The 25,639-nt window shown below is 38.1% G+C and overlaps 2 protein-coding genes across 5 annotated transcripts in view; one reads left to right on the top strand and one right to left on the bottom strand.

The window, feature by feature from the left end:
- FANCB (FA complementation group B) overlaps positions 1–21,596 on the bottom strand; it is a 74,828-nt gene extending 53,232 nt beyond the window's left edge. For both annotated transcript variants that reach the window (XM_025857818.2, XM_025857817.2), the window contains exons 1-4: positions 21,492–21,596; positions 12,867–13,884; positions 9,279–9,431; positions 8,458–8,550 (exon numbers count right to left, since the gene is read on the bottom strand). In XM_025857818.2, coding sequence (XP_025713603.2) covers positions 8,458–8,550; positions 9,279–9,431; positions 12,867–13,814 — 1,194 coding nt within the window. In that variant the 5' untranslated portion in view covers positions 13,815–13,884; positions 21,492–21,596. The remainder of the gene's footprint in view (positions 1–8,457; positions 8,551–9,278; positions 9,432–12,866; positions 13,885–21,491) is intronic.
- Positions 21,597–21,788: 192 nt separating this feature from the next.
- Positions 21,789–25,639, top strand: part of MOSPD2 (motile sperm domain containing 2) — a 58,390-nt gene continuing 54,539 nt past the window's right edge. Inside the window, exons 1-2 of one of the 3 annotated variants that reach the window (XM_073902061.1) lie at positions 21,789–22,072; positions 22,229–22,298. In XM_073902061.1, coding sequence (XP_073758162.1) covers positions 22,064–22,072; positions 22,229–22,298 — 79 coding nt within the window. In that variant the 5' untranslated portion in view covers positions 21,789–22,063. The remainder of the gene's footprint in view (positions 22,073–22,228; positions 22,299–25,639) is intronic. The other 2 variants (XM_025857713.2, XM_025857712.2) reach the window with 2 other exon arrangements.

Genomic DNA, 25,639 nt, shown 5'->3' with positions numbered 1-25,639 from the left:
ATCCCAGGGTCCTGGAATTGAGCCCCATGTCAGGCTCCTTGCTCAGTGGGGAGTGTGCTTCTCCCTCTCCACCCCCCACCCTGCTCATACTCCCTCTCTCTTTCTCTCAAATAAATAAATAAAATCTTAAAAAATAAAATAAAAGGCCTTCCAATGTTGGAAATATTTTTATCCAACTTAGGAGCTAGTGATAACATGAGGATACTTGAAACAAAATGGACATGCAACTCTTATTCACCACTTCTATATGCTCCTGCCTTCTCTCTGTGTTTCTTTCTTATTTTCCTTCTATGAATCTGTACTACCTTCTGAGCAAGTTTTTTTAGGATTTTATCTTTATTTTTTTTATTATGTTCAGTTAGCCATTGTATAGTACATCATTAGTTTTTGATGTAGTGTTCAGTGATTCATTAATTGCATATAACACCCAGTGCTCATCACAGCACGTGCCCTCCTAATTTTTGTAACACAGTTTGGTTTGCTTCTTTGCTCTGCATCTCTTTGAGTCAACTCTTAAACTCATCTGATGAGACTTTTTTATTTCAATGTATTTTTCACTCATAGATATGCTATTTGGTTATTTCCTGCGAATAATTGCTCATGATGCCTTATTTCTTTATGTACTTATTCTGTGAGTGGTTCATTTTCTTTGAAAAACTACTTGTGAGATTTATAAGAGGCCTAGGATAAAATGTATATTTTGAGAGAGGATGGGATGTTTGTTTCTGCCAGTGGTCTAGAGTACTTCTGCTTTAGTTTAAACACAAACGCCCCCAGGCAAAAGGAGCAACAGTGTTCTCTAGGTTCTCTCTGGGTTCCAGCCTTTACAGTTTGGCCTGATAACTTATTCTTACATTTTCAGCATTCTGAAGCTTTTAGGGAGATATTAAAAACATATTTCAACTATGATTTTAACTTGTTTTTGTCAGAAGAGTTGGTCCAAATAAATTAGGTAACACATTAGTAGAGGTGGAATTTCTAAAAGTCATGCTTTCATAAATTATTTTGGCAACATTTCTAAATCAGTATAAAGATCTACCTTATTTTTTGACAGCTGCATACTATTCCATAGTTCAAGGATATTATAACTGATCTACCAAACTCCTAATGATGGATATTTAAAATGACTGAATTTTGTTGTCCTTAAATACTATATAAAATCCCTATAAAATCATCTTTACTGTACAAGTATATCCTTAGAATAGATTTCCAGAAGTAAAACTGCGAAAGTAAAAAGATACACCCAATTCACATTTTATTAGCAATAACAAGTTTCCTTCTGAGGAGGTTGAGCCACTTTATATTCTCAAGAATACTGTTTCAGAATGCATATTCACATTAAGGAAATTCATCCTTTGTCACTTGTTACAATTTCTATTTACATAACTTGTCTTTTTATATATTTTACTTTGTTCAGAGAACAAAAGTTTTTAATGTAATTGATCTTTTCCTTTATGGTTCTATGCCCACTATGATATCTTATTATGTATTGCCCATATTCATATCTGTGGTTCAATAAGCATTTAGTAAATTCACTTTCATAATTAAAATAGTTGCAAAAATTTTTTTAGAGAACCTGCAAGGTACAAATACTTACTATCTGGCCCTTTACAAAAAAAGTTTGCCAGGGATAGAGGAAAAAGTTAAATGACAACACAAGGAAACAGACAAATCCAAAAAGAGGGACAACTGGCCTGGCCTCCTCATTAGTATCATTGTAAGAAAGTGGGGAGGGGCATTATTCTAGATAAAAAGACCAATAAGACATAATAATCAAGTGCAAGTGTAAACTGACAGATCCTGAAAAAAAAAGCATCTATAAAAAACATTTTTGTGGCAATTAAAGGCATCTGAATACGGAATGAATAGTGAATAAGATTAAGAGATTATTATTGTTTCCTCTCCTTTGTTCTCTGGATTTGCCTATGGTTTTGCTGTATCCTGCTCCTGGGGATTTGCAATTCTCGGCTAGTCTCAAACCCATTTTTGTTGGTAAGATAACTGGCAGTTTTATATTTAAGGTTAACATTACTTGGTGATCTGAAGCGGGATCTAGAGGTGACCCCCAACTCTGAGGCGGGTGAGCGAACAGGTGCCTGTACCCACAGATCCAGCTGAGCTCCCTGCTTTCTTGCCCACCCAGGAGTTCAAGGCAATGAATGAGAGTTCCTGTGGCTCCACATCTTCACCAGCATTTGGTGCTGTCAGTGTTCCGGATTTTGGCCATTCTAGTAGACTGGTGGCAGCAATGGCATCCAAGCAAACTTCTGATGGCATCTGGAGACAGTGAGAAACTCAGGGTTCACCTTGCCTGGATTGTGGTTGATATTTTTGACTGTACATCCCCTCAACCACAACTCAACAGAATGACTAGGAGAAGGAACTTCCAACAAAGAAAAGACCCAGAGACAATGGCCTCTCCCACAGACCCAAATGGATATGGATATAAGCAAGAGATCAGAAATGGACTTCAGGGTAACAGTTATGAAGACAATAATAGCTAGACTAGAGAAAAACATTAATGGCAACATAGTTTCTCTAAGGGCAGAAATGAGAGCTAATCAGGTCAAAATTAAAAATGCTATAAATGAGATGCAGTGTAAACTGCATTATCTAACAGCTAGGGTAAACGAGGCAGAAGGAGTTAGTGATCTAGAAGACAAACGGAAAAAAAGGAACAGGAGGAGACCTGGAACAAACAGCTTAACATCCATGAAAACAGAATTAGAGAAATAAATGATGCCATGAAACATTGCAATGTCAGAATTATTGGGATCCCTGAGGGGGTGGAGAGAGAGAGAGGACTAGATGATATATTTGAGCAAACTGTAGCTGAGAACTTCCCTAATCTGGGGAATGAAACAGCATTCCTGTCCTAGAGGCAGAGAGGACCCCCCCCCAAAGATCAAGGAGAACAGGCCAATGCCCCAGCATGTAATAGTAAAACTCTCAAAGCTTAGAACTAAGGAAACCATCTTAAGGGCAGTTAGGGGGAAGAGATTCCCTTATGTACAGAGGGAGGAACATCAGAATAACGTCAGACCTAGCCACAGAGACCTGGTAAGCCAGAAAGGGCTGGTAAGACATATTCAGGGTACTAAATGAGAAGAAAATGCAGCCAAGAACACTTTATCTGGCAAGGCTTTCATTTAGAATGAAATTTAGAATGGATGGAGAGATACAGAGCTTCCAGGACTGGGAGAAAGTGAAAGTGACCACTAAGCCAGCCCTGCAAGAAATATTAAGGGGGGGTTCCATAAAAGGAGAAAGACCCCGAGAGTGATAGAGAGCAGAAATTTACAGAGACAATCTATAGCAACAAGGACTTCACAGGCAACATGATGACAATAATCTTTCAATAATCACTCTCAACATGAACGGCCTAAATGCTCCCATAAAATGGCACAGGGTTGCAGACTGGATAAAAAGACAGGACCCATCCATATACTGTCTACAAGAGACTCAATTTGAACCTAAAGATACATCCAGACTGAAAGTGAAGGGATGGAGAACCATCTTTCATGCCAACAGACCCCAAAAGAAAGCTGGGGTAGCAATTCTCATATCAGACAAATTAGATTTTAAGCTAAAGACTGTAGTTAGAGATATAGAAGGACACTATATCATTCCTAAAGGGTCTATCCAACAAGAAGATCTAACAACTGTAAGTATCTATGACCCCAGCATGGGAGCAGCCAACTACATAAGCCAACTGTTAACCAAAATAAAGAGACATATTGATAATAATACGTTAATAGTAGGCAACCTTAACACTCCACTCTCAGCAAGAGACAGATCATCTAAGCAGAAAATCAACAAAGAAACAAGAGCTTTGAATGACACACTGGACCAGAGGGACCTCATAGATATATACAGAACATTCCACCCTGAAACAACAGAATACCCATTCTTCTCAAGCGCACGTGGAACTTTCTCCAGAATAGACCACATACTGGGTCACAAATCAGGTCTCAACCGATACCAAAAGACTGAGATTATTCCCTGCATATTCTCAGACCACAATGTTTTGAAACTGGAACTCAATCACAAGGAAGTTTGGAAGAAATTCAAACACTTGGAAGCTAAAGACCATCCTGCCTAAGAATGCCTGGGTCAACCAGGAAATCAATGAAGAACTTAAACAATTCATGGAATCCAATGAGAATGAAAACACATCGGTCCAAAACCTATGGGAAACAGCAAAGGCGGTCCTAAGGGGGAAATACATAGCCATCCAAGCATCACTCAAAAAAACAGAAAAACCCTGAACACACAAACTATCTTTACACCTTAAAGAACTGGAGAATCAACAACAAATTAAGCCTAACCCACACACGAGAAGGGAAATAATTAAGATTAGAGCAGAGATCACTGAATTAGAAACCACAAATACAATAGAACACATCAACGAAACTAGAAGCTGGTTCTTTGAAAGAGTTAATAAGATCAATAAACCACTGGCCAGACTTATCCAAAAGAAAAGAGAAAGGACCCAAATTAAATTTATGAATGAAAGGGGAGAGATCACAACTACCATCAAGGAAATAGAAACAATTATCAGAAATTATTACCACATATATGCTAATAAATTAAGCAACTTGGAAGAAATGGATGCGTTCCTGGAAACCTATAAACTACCAAGACTGAAACAGGAAGTAGTTGATAACCTGAATAGACCACTAACCAGTAATGCGATTGAAGCAGTGATCAAAAACCTCCCAAAAAATAAGAGTCCAGGACCTGATAGATTCCCTGGGGAATTCTACCAAACATTCAAAGAAGAAATAATACCTATTCTCCTGAAGCTGTTTCAAAAAACAGAAACAGAAGGAAAGCTTCCAGACTCATTCTATGAGGCCAGCATTACCTTAATCCCCAAACCAGACAAAGACTCCGTCATAAAGGAGAATTTCTGGCACTATCCCTGATGACTATGGATGCCAAAATTCTCAAGATCCTAGCTAACTGGATCCAACAGTACATTAAAAGGATCATCCACCATGACCAAGTGGGATTTATCCCTGGGATGCAAGGGTGTTTCAACATTCGCAAATCAATCAATGTGATAGAACACATTAAGAAGAGGAGAGAGAAGAACCATATGGTCCTCTCAATTGATGCAGAAAAAGCACTTGACAAAATACAGCATCCTTTCCTGATTAAAGCTCTTCAGAGTATAGGGATAGAGGGAACATTCCTCAAGTTCATAAAATCCATCTATGGAAAAACCCACAGCAAATATCATTATCAATGGGGAAAACCTGAGAGCCTTTCCCTTAAGATCAGGAACACGACAAGGATGCCCACTCTCACCACTATTGTTCAACATAGTACTAGAAGTCCTAGCAACAGCAATCAGACAACAAAAAGAAATAAAAAGTATTCAAACTGGCAAAGAAGTCAAACTCTCTCTCTTCACAGATGACATGATACTTTATGTGGAAAATCCAAAAGATCCACCCCCAAATTACTAGAACTCATACACCAATTCAGTAATGTGGCAGGATACAAAATCAATGCACAGAAATCAGTTGCTTTCTTATACACTAACAATGTAACTATAGAAAGAGAAATTAGAGAATCAATTCCATTTACAATACCACCCAAAACCATAAGATACCTTGGAATAAACCTAACCAAAGAGGTAAGGGACCTATACTCTAGGAACTACAGAACACTCATGAAAGAAATTGAAGAAGACACAAAAAGATGGAAAAACATTCCATGCTCAAGGATCGGAAGAATAAACATTGTTAAAATTGTGCTGCCCACATGGAGCACTGGGTGTTATGCACAAACAATGAATCATGGAACACTACATCAAAAACTAATGATGTAATGTATGGTGATTAACATAACAATAAAAAATTTACAAAAAAATGTCTATGCTGCCCAAAGTAATCTATATTTTCAACACCATCCCAATCAAAATACCAACAGCATTTTTCAAAGTGCTGGAACAAACAATCCTAAAATTTGCATGGAATCAGGAAAGAGCCTGAATCGCCAAGGAAATGTTGAAAAAGAAAAACAAAGCTGGGGGAATCACGTTGCCTGATTTCACGGTCTATTACAAAGCTGTGATCACCAAGACAGCATGGTACTGGCACAAAAACAGACACATTGACCAATGGAACAGAATAGAGAGCCCAGATATGAACCCTCAACTCTTATGGTCAAATAATCTTCAACAAAGCAGGAAAAAATGTGCAATGGAAAAAAAACAGTCTCTTCAATAAATGGTGCTGGGAAAATTGGACAGCTATATACAGAAGAATGAAACTCGACCATTCTCTTACAACATACACAAAGATAAACTCTTAAGTGGATGAAAGACCTCAATGTGAGACAGGAATCCATCCATCAAAATCCTGGAGGAGAACATAAGCAGTAACCTCTTCGACATTGGCCACAGCAACTTCTTTCAAGACATGCCTCCAAAGGCAAGGGAAACAAAAGCAAAGATAAACTATTGGGACTTCATCAAGATAAAAAACTTCTGCACAGCAAAGGAAACAGTCAACAAAACAAAGAGGCAACCCACAGAATGGGAGAAGATATTTGCAAATGACACTACAGACAAAGGGCTGATATCCAAGATCTATAAAGAACTTCTCAAACTCAACACCCAAAAAAACAAATAAGTCAAAAAATGGGCAGAGGATATGAACAGACACTTCTCTGAAGACGACATACAAATGGCTAACAGACACATGAAAAAATTTCATCATCATTAGCCATCAGGGAAATTCAAGTCAAAACCACATTGAGATACCACCTTACACCAGTTAGAAGGGCAAAGATTGACAAGGCAAGAAACAACAAATGTTGGAGAGGTTGTGGAGAAAGGGGAACCCTCTTACACTGTTGGTGGGAATGCAAGTTAGTACAGCCACTTTGGAAAACAGTGTGGAGGTTCCTGAAAAAATTAAAAATAGAGCTACCCTATGACCCAGCAACTGCACTACTGGATATTTACCCCAAAGATACAGATGTAGTGAAAAGAAAGGCCACATGCACCCCGATGTTCACAGCAGCAATGTCCGCAATAGCCAAACTGTGGAAGGAGCCGAGATGCCCTTCAACAGATGAATGAATAAAGAAGATGGGGTCCATATATACAATGGAATATTACTCAGCCATCAGAAAGGATGAATACCCAACTTTTACATCAACATGGATGGGACTGGAGGAGGTTATGCTAAGTGAAATAAGTCAAACACGGAAAGTTAATTATCATATGGTTTCACTTATTTGTGGAACATAAGGAATAGCAGGGAGGACATTAGGAGAAGGAAGGGAAAAATGAAGGGGGGGAATCAGAGGGGGAGATGAACCATGAAAGACTATGGACTCCGAGAAACAAACTGAGGGTTTTAGAGGGGATGGGGGGGATGAGTTAGCCTGGTGATGGGTATTAAGGAGGGCACATACTGCATGGAGCACTGGGTGTTATACACAAACAATGAATCACGGAACACTACATCAAAAACTAATGATGTACTGTATGGTAACTATCATAACATAACATAAAAAACGAGATTATTAATAATTTTCTAACTGTAATAATAGTATGGTGTGTTTACATAGGAGAATGTCCTTATTTTTTAGGCAATCCCTGCTAAAATATATAGGAGCGAAGTTATCATATTTGGAACTTTCAAATGGGTTCTGCAAAAATGTACATATACACATGCATATGCCACATAAGCACAGATGAGGAAAACAGAATTTTTCTAAAAAGTACAAACAGTTGAATCCATGTGAGGATTAGAGAAAACTACAGTGCTGTTCTTTGAACTTTTTGGAATACTTAAAAATTTTTATGAATGAAAATAGGCAGGTTACAAAAGAACATATATCTTATAATCACATTTCTACATAAATTTGCATATATTCATTAAAAAAATCTACAGGAATATATATGCCAAAGTGTTAAAATGGGTTATATCTCAGTAGTGGACTCATAGGTAATTATTAGTTTCTTTTTAATATTTCTTTGTATGGTCTGAGTATTTTACAGGGAATATGCATTACCTTCATACACTTGGAAAAAACCAAAAACTTTTTCAGAGAGCTTTGTATGGAAAATTTGAAGGCAAACTGTTCATGTTTGGAACATGTTATGAGTCATCATATTTGATGCTCCTTTAAAAGAGATACTGTGATATACTGATCCTTAAGACCAGAAAAAAATGTGTTTTCAAAAGTGAGCTTCATGTATTTTATCTTACGAGTCTTATTAAATTTACAGTCCTACCACAAAAAAGGTATCATTTTTAGATAATACATTTATAAGTAATGGCATAATAGTTTTTACAGAAGTATTAAAAAGGGAAAGATCCTTTGAAATACCATTTTTTCCCACATTAAGATCCTTTCTTTCAATGTTCTTTCCATCATTTAGAACAGCACTAACCCAAAAAGGCAAAACAAATAGCAAACATAGACACTAACTTTCAATCCTGTTTCCAGAGGTGGAACTATCAAATAACGATTTTGTTCTTTGTCTTCATATAAGTCATCTTCATTGCAATCCAATGTTTCACTCTAAGAAATAAAAAAAAAAATACACTAAAACAAATTTTGAAATAAATTGAAAATTTATAAGATTAACAAAATACAATTAAAGTTTATCCAAAGGGCAGTTTTCCATGTTACACACTATTAGATAAGAGACAAAAAATATGTATTTCCCCATCACTTCTTGTAACTAGAAAAAATTGCTATTATTATCACCACCGACCTAACATTTATATATTGCTTCAAAAATATCAGCTTACTAGATTTTTATAAAATCCCACAACTAGGGAAAATAAGAATTATCTTCATTTTATTAGGGAAAAACACAGACTCAGATATTTTATACAGATCTGAAACTTCATGGGTATTATTTCCCTTCTGCCCAAGCTCTTAACATACTATGAACGGTTACTTCTTTTAATAAAGCAGGTTAATTTTATTTTACTCCTTAATTAATCCAATGTTATCACGTTTACTGGTATAAAATGTGTCTTTCAGAAGCAACAATGAAGTTCATTTACAGTGTTACTATCACTATATTCCAAATTTATATCAAAAGCATAGTCAATTTGTATAACATTTATTGAAAGGAGAGTCAAGGTATAATTTCAAAAATGCATTCTACGTATTTTTAAAGTTCAAAACGTTTACTGTAAGTATGAAATTACAAACATTGTAACAGTGGGTCAAAAGCTTTAAAGCGCTTCAACTTTCTAAAATGGTTCTTAAATATATAAAAAGTATACAGAACTTACTGAATAGTTTATGTAGCCAAGATCTGTTATTGTAAATGAACTCAGGCAATCTGAATTCAAGGACTCCTGAAAAACTAGCAGTACTTGTTCACTTCCAGTTCCTATAAAGTCATCTATCAGTACTGAGCTAATTTTTTCCCACTTGGCAGCAACCTGAAAGAAAGAGAGTGGAAAAGAAAAAAAAAATCAGATGTGAAATAAACTAAATCCTTTTGTTGCATGTAGGTGTAATGTGTCCTCTTCAATCTTATAAACAAGTAATGAAAATGGTAAATACTAAAAACTAAAGATATTGGGGGATCAGACAACATAAGGAGTTACAACAATTTTACAAATAGCAAGATACTTTAATATTTTATCAAATGTTTGTCCAGTGTCTGTCACATTCCTGATTTCTATATTAAAATTTTATTATGATTTATAAATTCTAAACTTCTCATGACTATTTCGGAAACTCTAGGTAACTAGAAAGTAGTGGTAAACACTCAAAAGTTCTTGAAGCAGAATAACTTTTAAGAGTCAAGACAAACTTAATACACTAAACTTTGGTGGAAGAGAACATAGCCATTATTAGGGACACAGAGTGGGAAGGGATCCTACTAGTGATGTACCTAGAACCGTCCTAGCCCACTGGAATGATTTGATCAGTTTATACCTGAACATGGGACCCCAAGTTTAAAATAGAAGACAACTTTGTAAAGGTCCATGAAGCTGAAAGTCTCCAAACTGATCCCCTGGAAAACTAATACCATGGGGATCAGCTATCCCTTCTCCCTCAGACAAAAACCTAAAACTCCTGCTCAGAATCCTAGCAGTAGCAGAGACACATCATCTAGATGATAGAGGGTTGCATGTATTAGAGCAAGACTATAAGTAAGACTTCAATCTATATAACCAAACCATATAAGGTTAATTTCCAAAGCCAGGATTTCTCACTTATGCAGGGAGAAAGCTTATTTGTATACCCATATCCTCCCTTCCTCCCACCCCACCCCTACCATGAGTATCATGGAGTACAATGAACTATGTGAAGACATTAATAGTACGAATGTGCTCAACAGGGGCACCTGGGTGGCTGAGTTGGTTGAGCATCCAACTCCTGATTCCGGCTCAAGTCATGATTTCAGGGTCATGAGATGGAGACTGGCATCAGCTCCGTGCTCAGTGGGGAGTCTGCTTGAGATTTCTTTCCCTCTACCCCTCCCCCCACCTACGGGTGCACTCTAATAAATTTTTTTAAAAAAAGAATGTGTTCAACATGCAAACACAATAGAGCTATGCACTCATGTATGCACACACACATTTACAATCTACAGCTCTAGAATAGTGCTGTCCAAATATAGGAGAGCAACAATGCAAGGCATATATATTTAATTTTATATGTAATTTGATCTGCTATATCCAAAATAGTATCATTTCAATTCAATATTATCAATAAAATTATTAACTAGATATTTTCCTATCATTTTTACTAAGCCTTTAAAATCTGGTGTGTATTTGACATTTATAGCACATTCCAATTCAGACGAGCCACATTCCAAATGTTGAATAATTACACGTGGCTAGAGGCTACCATATTAGAGAGCACATCTCTAGAACATACTAACCTCTATCTACAACATACCAGTATCTGTTTTAGGGATACTTGACAATGATTCAGTTTTACCTGCCACACAGATTCTTGTCAAAACTTACAGAGACAATTTCTACTCGAGAGAGAAAACCTAAGAGAAAAGTTAATCAGGCATTTGTCTAGACTCAGCTGTTTCAAGTTCTATCACTAGATTAAACATTATACCTGGGGCTTTTATGAAGGGCTGATCTGAGAACGTGCTAACCTTGATTTTCAGTATTTATTCTAATTTATGCTTGTTTGTACTTTACTTGTCTTGTAAGCTGCCTTAATTCCTTTATAGAATGAGGTAGTAAAAGGATGGTTGGATGGATCCATAGCCAACCCAAAGGAAGATTGTGTCTATTGTTTTTTTTCCCATTTTGGAGCAAAACTGCTATCAGAGACACCATTTTATTATTCAATAACATATTCACTTTATTATTCAAAACCTCTTACATAATACCACAAACAGTAAATTCCTCTCAGAACTCAATGTCAGAAAAAAAAAATTTCCCTTGATAGTATGTTCCATTCAGTTGTAAAACCTGCTATATTTGTGGGTTTTTTGTCCTAACTACTAAACTAAGTATAATTCCTCAAATGCAATCACTTCCCTTAACCCAGGTTTTCTGACATAGTTATCTCTCCTCCCCCTTTACTGTTGATTCTTAGGCTTTATTCCTGCTTTTAAAGTCATTGCATATTTTACCCTACGATATATATTTTTTAAGTGGGTGAATATAAATGTAACACCAAGGTAAAGCCAAGAGCTGCAAAATTCTCAGAGTAGCAAGGTTACCAAAGCAATTTATGAGCACTGAATTTGTGGATATCAGGGTGTAATTCCAGAGCTTTCAATACAGGGCATTTGTAAACAGCTTAGATGTACAGAATCCCTAAAGAAGTAGCTTAAGAGATGTGTCAGTAGGGACTGAGGTCAGTAACTTGTGCAAAGGATGATGGTCCATTGTAGAGAAAGAAACCTAGAACACAATTTCAAGGCAGGAAAGCCAACCAGCAGTTTACAGGCTCACTTACAGAGAGTGGCATGGTATCCCTCTTTGGGTAATATGTTAGGGGCAGAGCTCTACAGCATCCAAGCAGGGGACCCACTTAAAGTGCGTGAGGACTATATTACACTGAATTAATGACGCACAAGGGGACTGTTTTTCCTTATGCAGGTGAATAAGGGACCTCAGGTAGGTGCAAGTCAGTGATGACAGTCCTAGCCCTTGTATAACATAATAGCTACTTACTGAGCTTCTCCTGTGTGCCAAGCACTGTGCAAGACACTTTACAATGTCATTTTCTTTAATTCTCTCCTCTCAGAGGCAGGATGATCCCAAATTCATAAAGATAGAAAATGAGTTCACAAAAATTAAACACATTCCTTAAGGTAAGACTAGTAAGTGGCTCAGTTGGGATTCAAACCAAGTGTGCTCTTCCCATTATCCTGACCCCAGTAAGGATTATAGGTTATACTAGATGTTTCCCTGCTACCATTTCTGGAAAGGCAAAGAGAGTAGAGAAAGACAGAAAATGTTACCTTCCAAATAACCTTCAAATAAAAGTACAATATGCTTTTTAAAGATTGCTTTCAAAATAAAATAGGGTACTTTCAAATTATTTTCTTTCAAAAATTTAAATTTATTTTTTTTAGAGAGAGAGAGAGAGAGAGCAAGTACATGCAGGGGGAGCAGCAGTGGGAGAGGAGAGAGAATCTTTTAAGCAGGCTCCGTGCCCAGTGTGGAGCCCAACGCAGGGCTCAATCCCACGTCTCTGCTCAGCAGGGATTCTGCTCCTCCCTCCCCACACCCCCACCCTACTTGTGCTTTCTCTTGCTATCTCTCTCTCCCAAATAAATAAATAAAATCTTAAAAAAAAAAAGATTCCAGGACACACTCTCTGAAACATAAATGCTTAAAAGGTCTAAGGCTACACCAACTGAAAGATTATAAGAATAAGTACTGTACCTGAAAGTTCTTTTTCCAAACGGCACAAGCATTACTGGACCTAAAGGATATGACGAAAAGGTCTCCTCTGCCTGAATCCATAAGTTGAACTGCACAAGGATCTCCAAATGGAAGCTGGCACACACTTTTAGGAGTCCCATTTTGAAATGAAATCAGCTGATTCTTTCGAGTAAGGGCAATCAGAGCCATTCTTAACTGATTGTTGACAATCTCCATTGCACAGACATGCACATAAGTTACTACACTGCTATAAGCAGGAGGGATAATGTATGCGTCACTTATTACTTCTTCATTTTCAAGGGAGTATACACAAAATTTGGTATTCCAAATTGCATAATCTGATTTTGAAAGCTTTTGAGTGCATCCTTCCTCAGGAAAAAAACATGTCTTTGGTCCTAACAAAACCATACCTAGATTTTCAATCTCCCCTGCCCACTCAACAGAGGAAAAATTAAGAGACACAGTAACAACTTTGCCAGTTTGAGAAGAGATACAGTAGAATGTTTTGACATGTCTCCATAAAACTAAAGGGCCACTAAAGACCCTTACACCATCCTTCAACTCATGGCTTAGTCTAAAGCTCAAACGCTTTTCAAATTTATTGGTACTGTGAAGAAATAGAAGAAAATATCTGAAGATGTTATTCTTTTTATTGCATTGTATCATAATATAAGGGAGATTAATTCCAGTTCTGAAATCTGACACACAGTTGCAACACATAATTTTTAAATGAGAATTTTCTTCCTTTAGTGTAAAGAATCCAGTGGACTTCTGAACAAATGCTCTTGTTCTTCTGTCAAATACCATTCTTCTGACATGTAACACGGATATTTTTGCAGGCTCTCTACCTTTAAAATCTCCCTTAGACAATCGAAAAATAAGGACTTCCCCATTATGACACAAGAGCATTTCTTGTTTATTAGATGACATTGCTTGTTTGCTAGTCATTCCACAATATCAAGTCTTTGTGTCGGTCCAATTTTCGAAGGCAAATTGATTCCAGCTGATGCTTTTAAACCTAAAAATGTAATGAGGAAAACTACCATCAAGTAGGCAGTTGAAAAGAAAACACATTTCTGCCAGAGAATTATCACATAGATAACTATAAGTTGTAGATTTTTATGCTATCTTAACAATGTTACACTTATCAAAAAACCACATCCCAAGTATCATTTCTGTACAGTTAAAAAACAGTTTGCAAACAATGCAAATAACCACATCACAAAAGATATGAATGTGTTAACAGCAGCTATTAAAAGCTGTGCGTGGTCCATTGAAAGTGCCTGAAGATGTTCTTTCTGGTTCAGGGGATTTCTTAAGGGTTCCACTTCTGCCTCTCTTTCAAACCTACCAACCTGATCTGGTTTTCCTATTTTCTTCCCCCTCCACCATTTTTCTACCCTGTTACCTCAAACCTGGTTTTTTCCTTTCAGCCTTACACCCTCAACAATGACAATTAAGTAGTCAGTGACTCATATTGAGTGCTACAACAACCCAGGCACTTGGGGTCCTGCTTTCCTGAAACAGGAGCTCATACAGCCTCTATGGCCAAAATAAAAGCCCAGAAAGAAAAACAGGAGATTCTATACCATGGTTTAAAAAAATCTCCACAGAAGTAACAGAAATACAATATTAAATCTTACTTTGCAAAAACAGTGCAGCTCTAGGACCTTAAGAAAGTCACTATTCCTATTCCAAGTAGAAAAAACTAGAAGATTAGTAATATTATAATGAACACAAGAATTAAATAATAGCTATCCATTATTCAGGCTTATATGCCAGGTACAATACATAATTTCATTTAATGCTTACAACTATTCTTTTAAAGTAAGTATTATTATCACATCTTTCAACTGAGAAAACTTATTATTATTTTAACTGAGGTCAGAAAATCTTCCAAGGTTACAACAATAATCGGCAATGGCACTAGATTTGGAAGATGGGCCCTCTGACTCCTAAGCCTACACTTTTAACTACCACACTGTTCTGGCATGCATCCCCTTGCTCTGAACACTGGTTATAAGCAAGGCAACCTGAGAGAATTAGTAAAGTAGAATGAAGAACAAAGGAACACCCACGGCATCACAAATGGCAAGATTTCGTTCTTTTGTATGGCTGAGTAATATTCCACTTCTCTCTCTCTCTCTCTCTCTCTCTCTCTCACACACACACACACACACACACACACACACACACACACAGACACACACACACAACCTTCTTTATCCATTCATCTATTGATGGACACCTGGAACCTACAGGATATTATATGAAGTGAAATAAGTCAGAGAAAGATAAATGTTATAGGATTCCACTCACACATGGAATCTAAAAAACAAAATAAACAAACAAAAAAACAGACACTTAAATACATAGCACAAACTGCCAGAGCAGAGGTCAGTGGGGAAACGGGCAAAATAGATGAGGGGGATTAAAAGGTACATACTTCCACTTATAAATAAGTCATGGACATGAAAAGCACAGCCTAAGGAATGTAGTCAGTAATTTATAATAACGTTTTATGGTGACTATGCTTATCATGGTGAGCACTGAATAATGTATAGAATTATTGAATCAATATGCTGTACACCTGAAACATACAACATGTCAATTATACTTCAATGGTAAAAATAAAGTTTAAAAAAGAACACAGGTCAAATCTAACAGCAAAAAAACAAAATTACAAGGGAACACCCCTTACAGTGAACACACATATAAGAGAAAGATGTTGATCTCTACTCAGTGGCTATATATGCAGAGTCACTCCTTTAACAGTTGTAGAAAGCTCAGCATACGCTATGAACTGCACATGGCTGGAGAGCCTAGAGAACTATGTGAATGGTGGGCCTGGTCTGCCTCTTACTAGAGGTATGACTTTGGGCAAGTTACTTAATCCCTCTATGCCACATATCCACATACAATGGGGTGAAGTACTACCCCACAAGGTATTGAAATTAACAAATATAACCCACTTAAAATAGAACCTGACACATAGAAAATGCTTGATAAAGCTTAGCTGCTACCATTGTGATTATCATCATCATCATGGCCACTCTGGTTTATATAGTACCTAACTTTTGAAACATCAGAACAGTTGACTTAACAGTTTGTGAATGCTGAAAGGTCCCTCTCCACTATAAATAACTTTAACTCATACTCTTTCTTTTCTCATACTTGTGGATCATTTATACCAGAAAATTCAACTATTTCAGAAAACTAGGTCATTTGCAATTAAGTAATAATGTTTTCCTCTGCTGAATGATAAACAAACTGCAAAGGCTTAGGTTTTGTTCTTTTATTATAAAAATCTACCAAGAGTCCAATTAGAAAAAAGTATCACTGAACCATCTACAAATTTAACTTAATGTAGCATTTTGTAGAAATGACTTTAATTTAGAGGCAATTCTATTAAAATGCAGACTTGATTAGTCAGCATCTGCTTTCAAATTGGAGATGCCGTGGCTTATTGTCTAATTTCCAAATACATCATTTGTTATAGTTTTAAACGATGTTCACAAATTCTTTGAAATTCCTTCCATCAAGAAGTGGCACTTAATTCTCCTCTCCTTGGGTGAGGGCTGGTCATTATGATTCACTTCTAGCCAAAAGAATATGGCAGAAGGGACAACATGAGACTTCCGAGACTGGGTCACAGAACATTGTGGCTTCCTTGTTGACCAGCTCCTTGGATCACCTGCAATGAGGGAAGCCACCTGCCATATTATTAAGACACTCAGGCAGCGCCATGGAGATGTGCATTCAGCAAGGAACTATGGCTTCCCGCCAATGGTCAGCAAGAGATTGGGGCCTTTTACCAACAGCCATGTGAGTAAGTCTTCTTGGGATCAGATCTTCCAGCTCCAGTCAGCCCCCTGGAGAGATCCTGAGTCAGAAGAACCAAGCTAAACTGCTCCCAAATTCTTGATCCTCAGAAATTTTGAGATAACGTTTGTTGTTTTAAGCTGCTAAATTTGGGAACAATTTGTTATACAGTAACAGATAAATACGTTCCTCTCTGGTAATTTGTTTAAATTGATGATATTGTTTTTGAGAATTTCATGAAACCTATTACTTGAAGTTAACTGGAGAAACTGTATCATAATACAAACTAGCAGAAGTCACTGGCTTACTGGTTTGTTGTTAGGCAATAAACGCAAAGATCTGGGACAATAAGTATCATAAAGTAGTTTCAGCTTTATTAGTAAAGAAGATAAGTAGGTAAATCAAAGGTGTGGCTTTTACTTATGAAACTTTTAGTTTAAAGGAAATAAATATTGTATTACAACAAAATGTATGAATAATAATTTATTTAAAGTTTCCCACAGATATGTCTGGTCTCTTAGATTTCTAAAAGAAGTTTCCTTTTTCAGCATTAAATGATACATTGTTCTTTTAGCATTAAAATTATATAATCTGGGGCACCTGGGCGGCTCAGTCGGTTAAGCGTCTGCCTTCAGCTCAGGTCATGATCCCAGAGTCCTGGGATTGAGCCCCGCATAGCATTGGGCTCCCTGCTCAGCGGGGAGCCTGCTTCTCCCTCTGCCCCTCCCCCTGCTCATGCTTTCTCTCGCTAATAAATAAATAAAAATCTTAAAAAAATGATAGAATCTGAGGTAAAGATATAAGAACTTGTCTTTTACTACCTATTTACATGAAAAGTTTTTTCAGATTTCTTAAGTACTAAAAACAACCAAAAGTAACTTCTATACAGAAAAGGATTTTGGAAGAAATGAGTGAGACCCTTAATACAGAGATAATAACATAGCAGAGATAAAGGCCTCAATAAACGAAATGAGAAACACACTTGACAGAATGAACAGCAGGCTGCAAGAAGCAGAGGAATGAACTAGTGACCTAGAAGGAAGAGTAATGGAAAGTAACCAAGCTGAACAAAAGAAAAAAGAATTCTGCAAAACGAGAACAGACTTGGGGAACTCAGTGATTCCATCAAACGTAATAACATTTGTTATTTTAGTATTAAATGTCACAACTAATGTTGAATCAACTCAGTGCTCTGGTTCACCAATATCTGAATATGACAGGAGAATCTGACTGCTGAAAGGCCAGCAGAATATCCCCCTTTACTAAACTCTAGAGTATGTATTATTGCACCTTGATAAAGTTATGACTTAAGAAAATCAGACCCCTTACATTCTCTTCTTTTAATGCTACCAGCAACTTCCTTAACTTAGAAACCACTATCTTCCAACTCTGTTCCAACTGCCACTACAGTAGTTCAGGCTCTCAACTCTCACTTAGGTTGATGAAAAAGTTTCTTAAAATGATCTTCCTTACTCTAGGCTCTCTCCCCTCCAACTTACCAATTTATTTCTGCTACCTCAGTTATGGCTCTAAAACATAAACTTGATCTGGTAACTGTCCCCTGCCTCAAAAACCTTGCATGTACCCTCTCCCCCTTCTCAATAGATGTATGAACCTTGAATTACTTCCTGGAAAGATAGATGCTAAACACTGTAAATTGAACACATGAATGACACAGAGACAAAAGATTGCAAACCATTGCTCTAAAGTTTATCGTGGCATTCAAAGCCTTGTTAAAATCCTAACCCAACATGCTTTTAGCATGAGCTCTAGGAAAAAAGCAAACTTATTCTCATGGATTTAGAGACTGTTATATGAAAGGTCTTTATTTTTAAATACTACTGCAAAACCATGCACATTTTAAATATAAGTTATTTAAAATTGATCACCTTCAGAGTTAAAAATTAGAAGTCATTAATATATTTATTTATGAAGATAAATTTTTTTCCTCAAACTTTCTATAATCTCAAGGCTTATTGAATTTGCATACCTGTGTACATTTTATTTTATACTGATTCAACATCTGTTTTAAGAGTTCTTAGCATATGTTCATAAAACAAACCTTCAAGCCTATGGAATAAATGGTAATTTTCTTTTTTTAGATAAAAATAATACGGAAACAACTGAAACTAAGATCAATTTAGAGGTTCTAAGACCAATATAAACAAGCCCTGATTAATCAAACCCTGATTATCAGGGCACCAGACTTACTACTCCAGCCTATTGGCCATCTGACTTTTTACTTATCCTTACAACAGTGGCTTACACTGTTGTGGCTTACACCCTTACGACAGAAAAACAAAACAAAACAAAAACAGGTAACTCAAACCGGTTAAGTTTTACCTCCTATTGCAGCTAATGGGGTGGGGAGAGGGTTGGAAGCAGATTATTTATAAAATACTACATATTAATTTGAGTTTTTCCTGTTCTGTATTACCATATATCATAGTTGAATGTATATATTTTGCACATAAAATGAATATACTAGGGAAATAATACACGCTAACAGAAATACAGTAGATTGGCAATAAATTATCACCCTCATCCACTCTTCCCTACCTGCCTCCTATTAAATAAACAATGTTCCTTTTAAACGTTAATAAATTCTTCTGGGTGTCATAAAATTCAGAACTTTTCAAATAAACTACCTGTCTGGTTGAGGAAGATCACCATATATCTGGTTGAGGAAGAGCACCATATTATCTGCAGATAAAATCTTAAAATGTCTCTAAGAAACTATATCAAGAGTGAGCAATAGAAAGTATCTTTGGAAAAAAGGTAGAATTAAGATACCCAACTAAAAATTTCACCTAAGAATATTAAACATAATTTTATAAGAATACGGATAGATGTACTTTTCATAACATATAGGACATTATTTACCTAAGTAAATTAACTTGGCTACAGAATAGGTCTGCTGTTAAAAACGTTTTTCTACCTATATAACTGGACATCATTTGTTGGAGCCTACCCAGAATCAAGCTCTATTTTCCCTTTTCCAACAACACTTAGTGTATCTGAAATGTAGGTGAACATGGGGGAACGGTGATCCACTAAGAGAATTAGGAAAGACTAAGTTAAAGGTTTTCTATGTCACCCTAAGGACTTCTAACTTTCTCTAAGCAATGATACACCACTGAAAGATTTCAAAAATAGAAATCACAGGATTGTACTTCTGAATTATAAAGATCCTGGTGACAGTGTTGAAGATGGAGGTGAGGAGAGAATGGAGGCAGAGCCATCAATTGGGAGATAATTATGAGTTCTTAATTAAAGGGAGAGGTGACTTTGGAAGGCAATTTGGCAGTCACCTGAAAGGCCTATATCCAGCAATTTCATTTCTAGATATGAACCCAGAGAAACAATCCTACATAATAATGTACAAAGACATTGCTCTAGAATGTTCACTGTGCTGTTGTTTGTAATATTAAAAAGGTAAAAAACTTCAATGACTATCAATAGAGGAATGAATAAATACAGATGGAATATCATATTACAGTTTTTAAAAAATGAATTAGATCTATGTATACCACCATGGCTAAATTTCAAAAATCAAATGAAAAAAATTAAGCTGAAGAAAAATGTATTCTGTGGTACATTATTTATCTAAATCAAAACACATAAAACAACATTACATATTTTCTGTTTACCTACAAAGGCCACATTCCCTGAGTGCTTCTCTGTGCCAGGTACTATTCTAAGCACTTTGGACTCATTTATTCCTCACTACATTCTCATGCTATAGGCAATATTATCCCATTCTACAGATGGGGAAACTGAGGCATGGAAGTTAAGAATCTTCTGAAAGGCCTAAAATTAGGAAGTGACGGAGCCAGGATTCAAATCCAGGCAGCTTTGTCCAAAATTTAAAGAGCAAAGATTCTGTAAAGATTCACGCCAAATTCCAACGACTGTTTATTCTGGAGAAGGAGATAGATATCAGGTAGGGGAGTGGAGCCAGAGGGAGACGTTAGCTATAGCTGCAACGTTACTTTTTAACAATGTGTTCAATTATTTTTAAACAATATGTCCATTTTTCTCCATAAAAATTTGTAGCATATTAAAAATGTCTCCGCCCAAGATGCTAAAGTGTCGATCATGGTTGACTGTGGATGGTGGAAATATGGGGACTTCCTGCAATTTCTTTGTAGTTTTCAGTATCTTTCAGTTTTTAAAAAAACCTGTATTATTGAATGCAAAATGATTTCCTTTCAATATTTTAGCCAACGACCATAAAATTGTTCCAGTGCCTTATAAACCTCTTTCTGAAGTTTGGCACTTACTGTCATTTTGCACTGGATAACTGTCATAGGGGCCTCCCTGTGCGCTGCAGGCTATTTAGCAATACCCACTAGATGCCAGTAGCAGGCCCCCATCCCGGTTGTGACAAACAAAAACAACCGAAAACATCTCCAGACACTGTCAGATGTCCGCTGCGAGACAAAATTGCCCCAGATTGAGAACCACCCTAATTAATAAACTGCAAGATGTTTTACATCTTTTAACTTTATATAACTGCTTTAGTTTAAGGATTTCAAATATATAATCCTTGATTATTGATTATTGATTATTGTTTCTCACACTCCAAGCGGGAAAGATGAGGCGGGGGTGAAGAAAGTTTCAAGCGAAAAAATCCTACAGAGCAAGCACTTAAAATCTAGTCATCATTCCAAAGAATGATGAACATAGGCCGCGGCAGACTCGCTTCCATCCCCTTATTCCGCAAAGAAGGGAGCCAACCCAGCTCTGCCGCCCAGTCCCATGAAGACCAGGTAAGGGTAAGGGACGACTGGCCGGCCCTACCTCACCGCGCGAGGCCCTGCGTCCTAAAGCCGCCGGGTTCCCGACTCCCTACGTGGGCGCAAGGTCCCTCCGCTCCAAACCTCCCGCCCGCGCGCTGCATCCTGGGAGATCCGGCCGGAGGCGGTGTCGAAAGCAGAGGAGGCGGAGCCTGCCGAGCCTGCTGAGCCTGCTAGGAGACGGTTACCAAGGGAGGCTGAGGGGGCGGGGCCTCCAGGGAATGTTGTGAAAGCGAAGGGCAGGCGGAGCTTGCTCGGGCGGAGCTCCGCGCGGGAAGCTCCCGTGATCTGGCGGTAGGCGGAGGCGGGTCCGCAGTGCAGGGGACGTCGGGGGAGCGGAGCCCAAACGAGAAGCTAATGGAAAGCCAGACTGGGACCTGGTTCCGCCTCCAGACGCAGGCGGCCACATTGGATTGGACAACGCGGCGACGCTTCCGCCCGCCTCCCGGTGTCACGCGACTGTCTCCACCTCCCGCCCTTCCCTCTCTACCTCCTGGCCCGCCTGGCCAGTGATGAGATATTCGGGCCGGTCGGAAGGTGGCCACGGCGATCGAAATCACGTCCACGACCGCGACCATGGCCGAGGTGAGGAGGCGACCACACCGCTGCCGGCCCTCCCCCCAGACCCGGAAGCTTCCTCTGAAGCCAGGGGGCTGTGCGCCCAGGTGCAGGTGGGCTGGGCTGAAGGGAAGCGGGGTGGTGCGCGTGGTGTCTAAGCGTCCCTTCGTGTCTCCCTTTCAGTATCACGCCCAGAATAAAGCCAAGCTCATCTCTGAGACCCGACGGAGATTCGAAGCCGAATATGTGACAGGTGGGTACCGCGTTCTCGATGTTGAGGCAGGTGTGCAATGAGCGTCCCTAACTTTCCAAAGGTGTTTGCAGGTGTCTGTGGGAAGCTTTAGGGACCATTTCGACCCTCACAGTGATGATGCCCTGCACGTTTCCAAGGTTTTCTTCTCCGTAACACGCCATGCACGCTGCTCCAACTGGGCAGGTGATACGCCCATTGCTTCCTAAAGGGTTAATGTAAGTTGGAAATTAGTGACTTTCTAGCATCTCGAGTTTGTGGAACTTGCAGGACACTTTCAAGGCCCACGGCACAGGTGACACTGTCCAGTACACGGTTTCTCTGCTGACCTTTCACCAGCAACAATGGAGAAAAAGAATCTGGAAACCGCCATAATGCTTTTCACGTGTACTTAATTGGGGATACAAATTCCTTGGATATTTTGCCTAATTCCACTTCATACAATCCAGTATGCTACCCACGGAGTAGGCCTTCCAGGGCTGGAACAAGTTCTCTTTCATCCCACACTGTACCTAGCCAAAGTACCTGTGTGTCCGGAATTGATTTATTAGTTGAACATTATGTGTTCATATGGTTGAACAGATGTCCCAGATACTTGAAACTGATGATTTAATCCTTGTACAGTAATTTTTTAAAACCTGCAGGATAATTTATTATAAATATGAAATAGTGAATCCTGACCCTGCCACTTACTAGCTTGGTTGTCTTTTCTAAGCCCCTGTTTCCTTATCTGTGAAATATGAGTAATTAGGAGGATTAACTGAAAAAACATAGATCAAACTGTCTAGCATGGGGTTAACCTATTGTAGGCTCTCAACGAATATTTTGTCTCAAGTCGGTTGGTTTGGTTGCTGTGGAAGGGGTTAAACTTCTGCATCTTGACTTTAGTGCTCAGCAGAGGTTTTCTGCAACTTTAGACTGCCCTAGATTAAATGTCAGTGATGACCTAGAACAAATAAGGAAATGTGTTCCAAATAACCTGGTCAGTAAATCTATTCATCCTCCCTGTCAATTTTCTTCATATCCCAAACTTTGCACTAGAGAGTTGTAAAAGCACTTGATTCACTTAGCCCAGAGATCTCATTTAAGTAATATAGCTTGTTCCAGTAAAAAAGATAATTCTAAAATTGCTTTCTATAGAAATGTAATTCTTATATTTATATGGTTTGTAGTATTTTAAGAAGTATCCCAAAACTTGACCTAATGGGCTAGTGTCTCCCCAATAGTCAGGTATTTATGCCCAATGGAGGAAGCAGAATATATGTATACATTGTGTGTGTGTGTGTGTGTGTGTGTGTGTATATAGTCATACAAGTTTAGCAATAGATAAGATCTTAAAAGTTACCTTGGTCCAGACTTCTCATATTTAAAATGAAGAAAGTAAGATCTAGAGAGATTAAGTGATTCACTCCAAATCCTTGGTGTTAGTGGCTAGGCCTGGGCTAGTTTTCTGAATTTCACTATAGTGAAAATCTTTTGGCAACACCATCATGTTGAATTAGATCATGTCACTCCCTAACTTGAAACTCTTCAATACGTTCCCACTGTGTTTATAATAAAAATCTCAATTCTTTATGGTGGCCTACAATGCAAGGCCGTGTATGCTGTTGCTCTTGCCCAACCGTCCATCCTAATTTATAATTACTCTCTTCGCTTAGTACAGTTTTCACCACTGCCCACAGTAAGAAACATATCACACATTGCAATCTAGTACACGCTCACACATACATAACTGGAGCAAAAGTTCCTTAAGGAATACTTATTCTGAAAACCTGTGACTCCCCATTGCGGTGACCCACAAAATTGACATCACATCCTACATGACCCAGGGTTTGAAAAACATGACCAGCCACACTGCTTCTTTTATGCTCTTCAAACAGACTGTATCTGTTTTTATCTTGGGACCTTTCCACTTCTCTTTGGGAGGCTCTTGCCCAGATAGTGTGCACGGCTAGGTCCTTTTTTTCTTTTCCATCTTGGTTTAAATGTATCTGGGAGGCCTTTGCTGATGACTAAATAGCCTCCCTGTTTATTTTGTCTCCTTTACAGCTCTTACCGTAACCTGTAATTATCATGTTCATTTGTTTACTTGCTTATTGTTCATTTCCTCCAGTAGAATGTATATGGGTCTGGGGCAACCTGTGGGCATTGAGGGCAGGGACTGTCTCACCTCTCTATACCTAGCACAGTTTTCAATATATACTCAATATAGCAATGCTTATATATATACATAGGGAGATTAATCCGAGTCTGCGTTATGAGTTGTCCTAATTGGCTCCCCATCCCACCCCACCCCCAAAATCTGGCGAAGAGCAACCCTCACAATATGTTTCATAAAGACGAGCATTATTTCAAAGTAAGCACTCTATGGCATTAAGTATAGGGAGGGTTGGGTTCGTGTGAATTCGTGTGAGCGGGTTATCTGCACAGCTCCTGTAAATACTAACTTAATTAATTCAAAGACTTGCACGGTGAAAGGAAAATAAAAACCTGCAAAGACTTTTTACCTTTAAAATTTGAGTTGTTTCCTGAGATACTGCATCAGGTAAAGGTAAAGTAGGAAAGTGGTAAAAAGGGGTTTTTGATCTGCCTATGTTCACCTTTTCAAGTTTACTTTTTAGAAATTAACTCAAGTGCTTAGAGAACCTGCACTTTCCTAGTTCCTCTTTCATTTCACCCTTTCTATTGTCACAATGTTTTGTTTCAGAAGACGCTTAAGGCTAACTTAAGCAAACAAACGTGATGTTTTTCCTAAAAGAAAATATTATCTGCAAATATGTCACTTTAAGCACTGGCTGTACTCCAAAAACTTGGAGATAGGTTCTTGGGAATTCCAAGCACATTTTTGTTTCCATAGAAATTAAGTTACCAATTATGGATAGATTTGTAGCTGTCAGAAAGAATAAAGGTTCATAATTGTTTTATGCATTACAAGTGGTCCTTTTTTTCCTCATTGTTTCTGTGAGAAATTCCATGCTGAGTCTCAAACGAGAAACATTTCCCGTTCTCTCTTCCTCCTGGTGGCCAAGGCAAGAGACTACTCCCTTGTGACAGTAATTTATTTGGTTCCTCAGATACTCATTATGTGCTTAATTCTGAGAAACAGTATGTCCTTACTAGAGAAAGAACTGAAGAAGGATAGAGCTCCCTCCTGAACTACTACAATCTAGTAGAGGCATTAAGACAGAGCTAACTATTAGAATTCAGGCAAATTGTATCAAGAAGGAGAGTGCTGGGCGCCTGGGTGGCTCAGTTGGTTAAGCTACTGCCTTCAGCTCGAGTCAGGATCCTGGAGTGTCAGGATCGAGTCCTGCATGGGGCTCCCTGCTCAGCAGGGAGTCTGC

This window comes from Callorhinus ursinus, unplaced genomic scaffold (genome assembly GCF_003265705.2).
Source record: "Callorhinus ursinus isolate GAN/ISIS: 27379988/994484 unplaced genomic scaffold, GSC_fseal_2.0 scaffold16, whole genome shotgun sequence".
NCBI classification, from domain to species: Eukaryota; Metazoa; Chordata; class Mammalia; order Carnivora; family Otariidae; genus Callorhinus; species Callorhinus ursinus.
The sequence above is the reverse complement of the archived record's forward strand: the minus strand, read 5'-3'. Positions and strand labels throughout refer to the sequence as shown.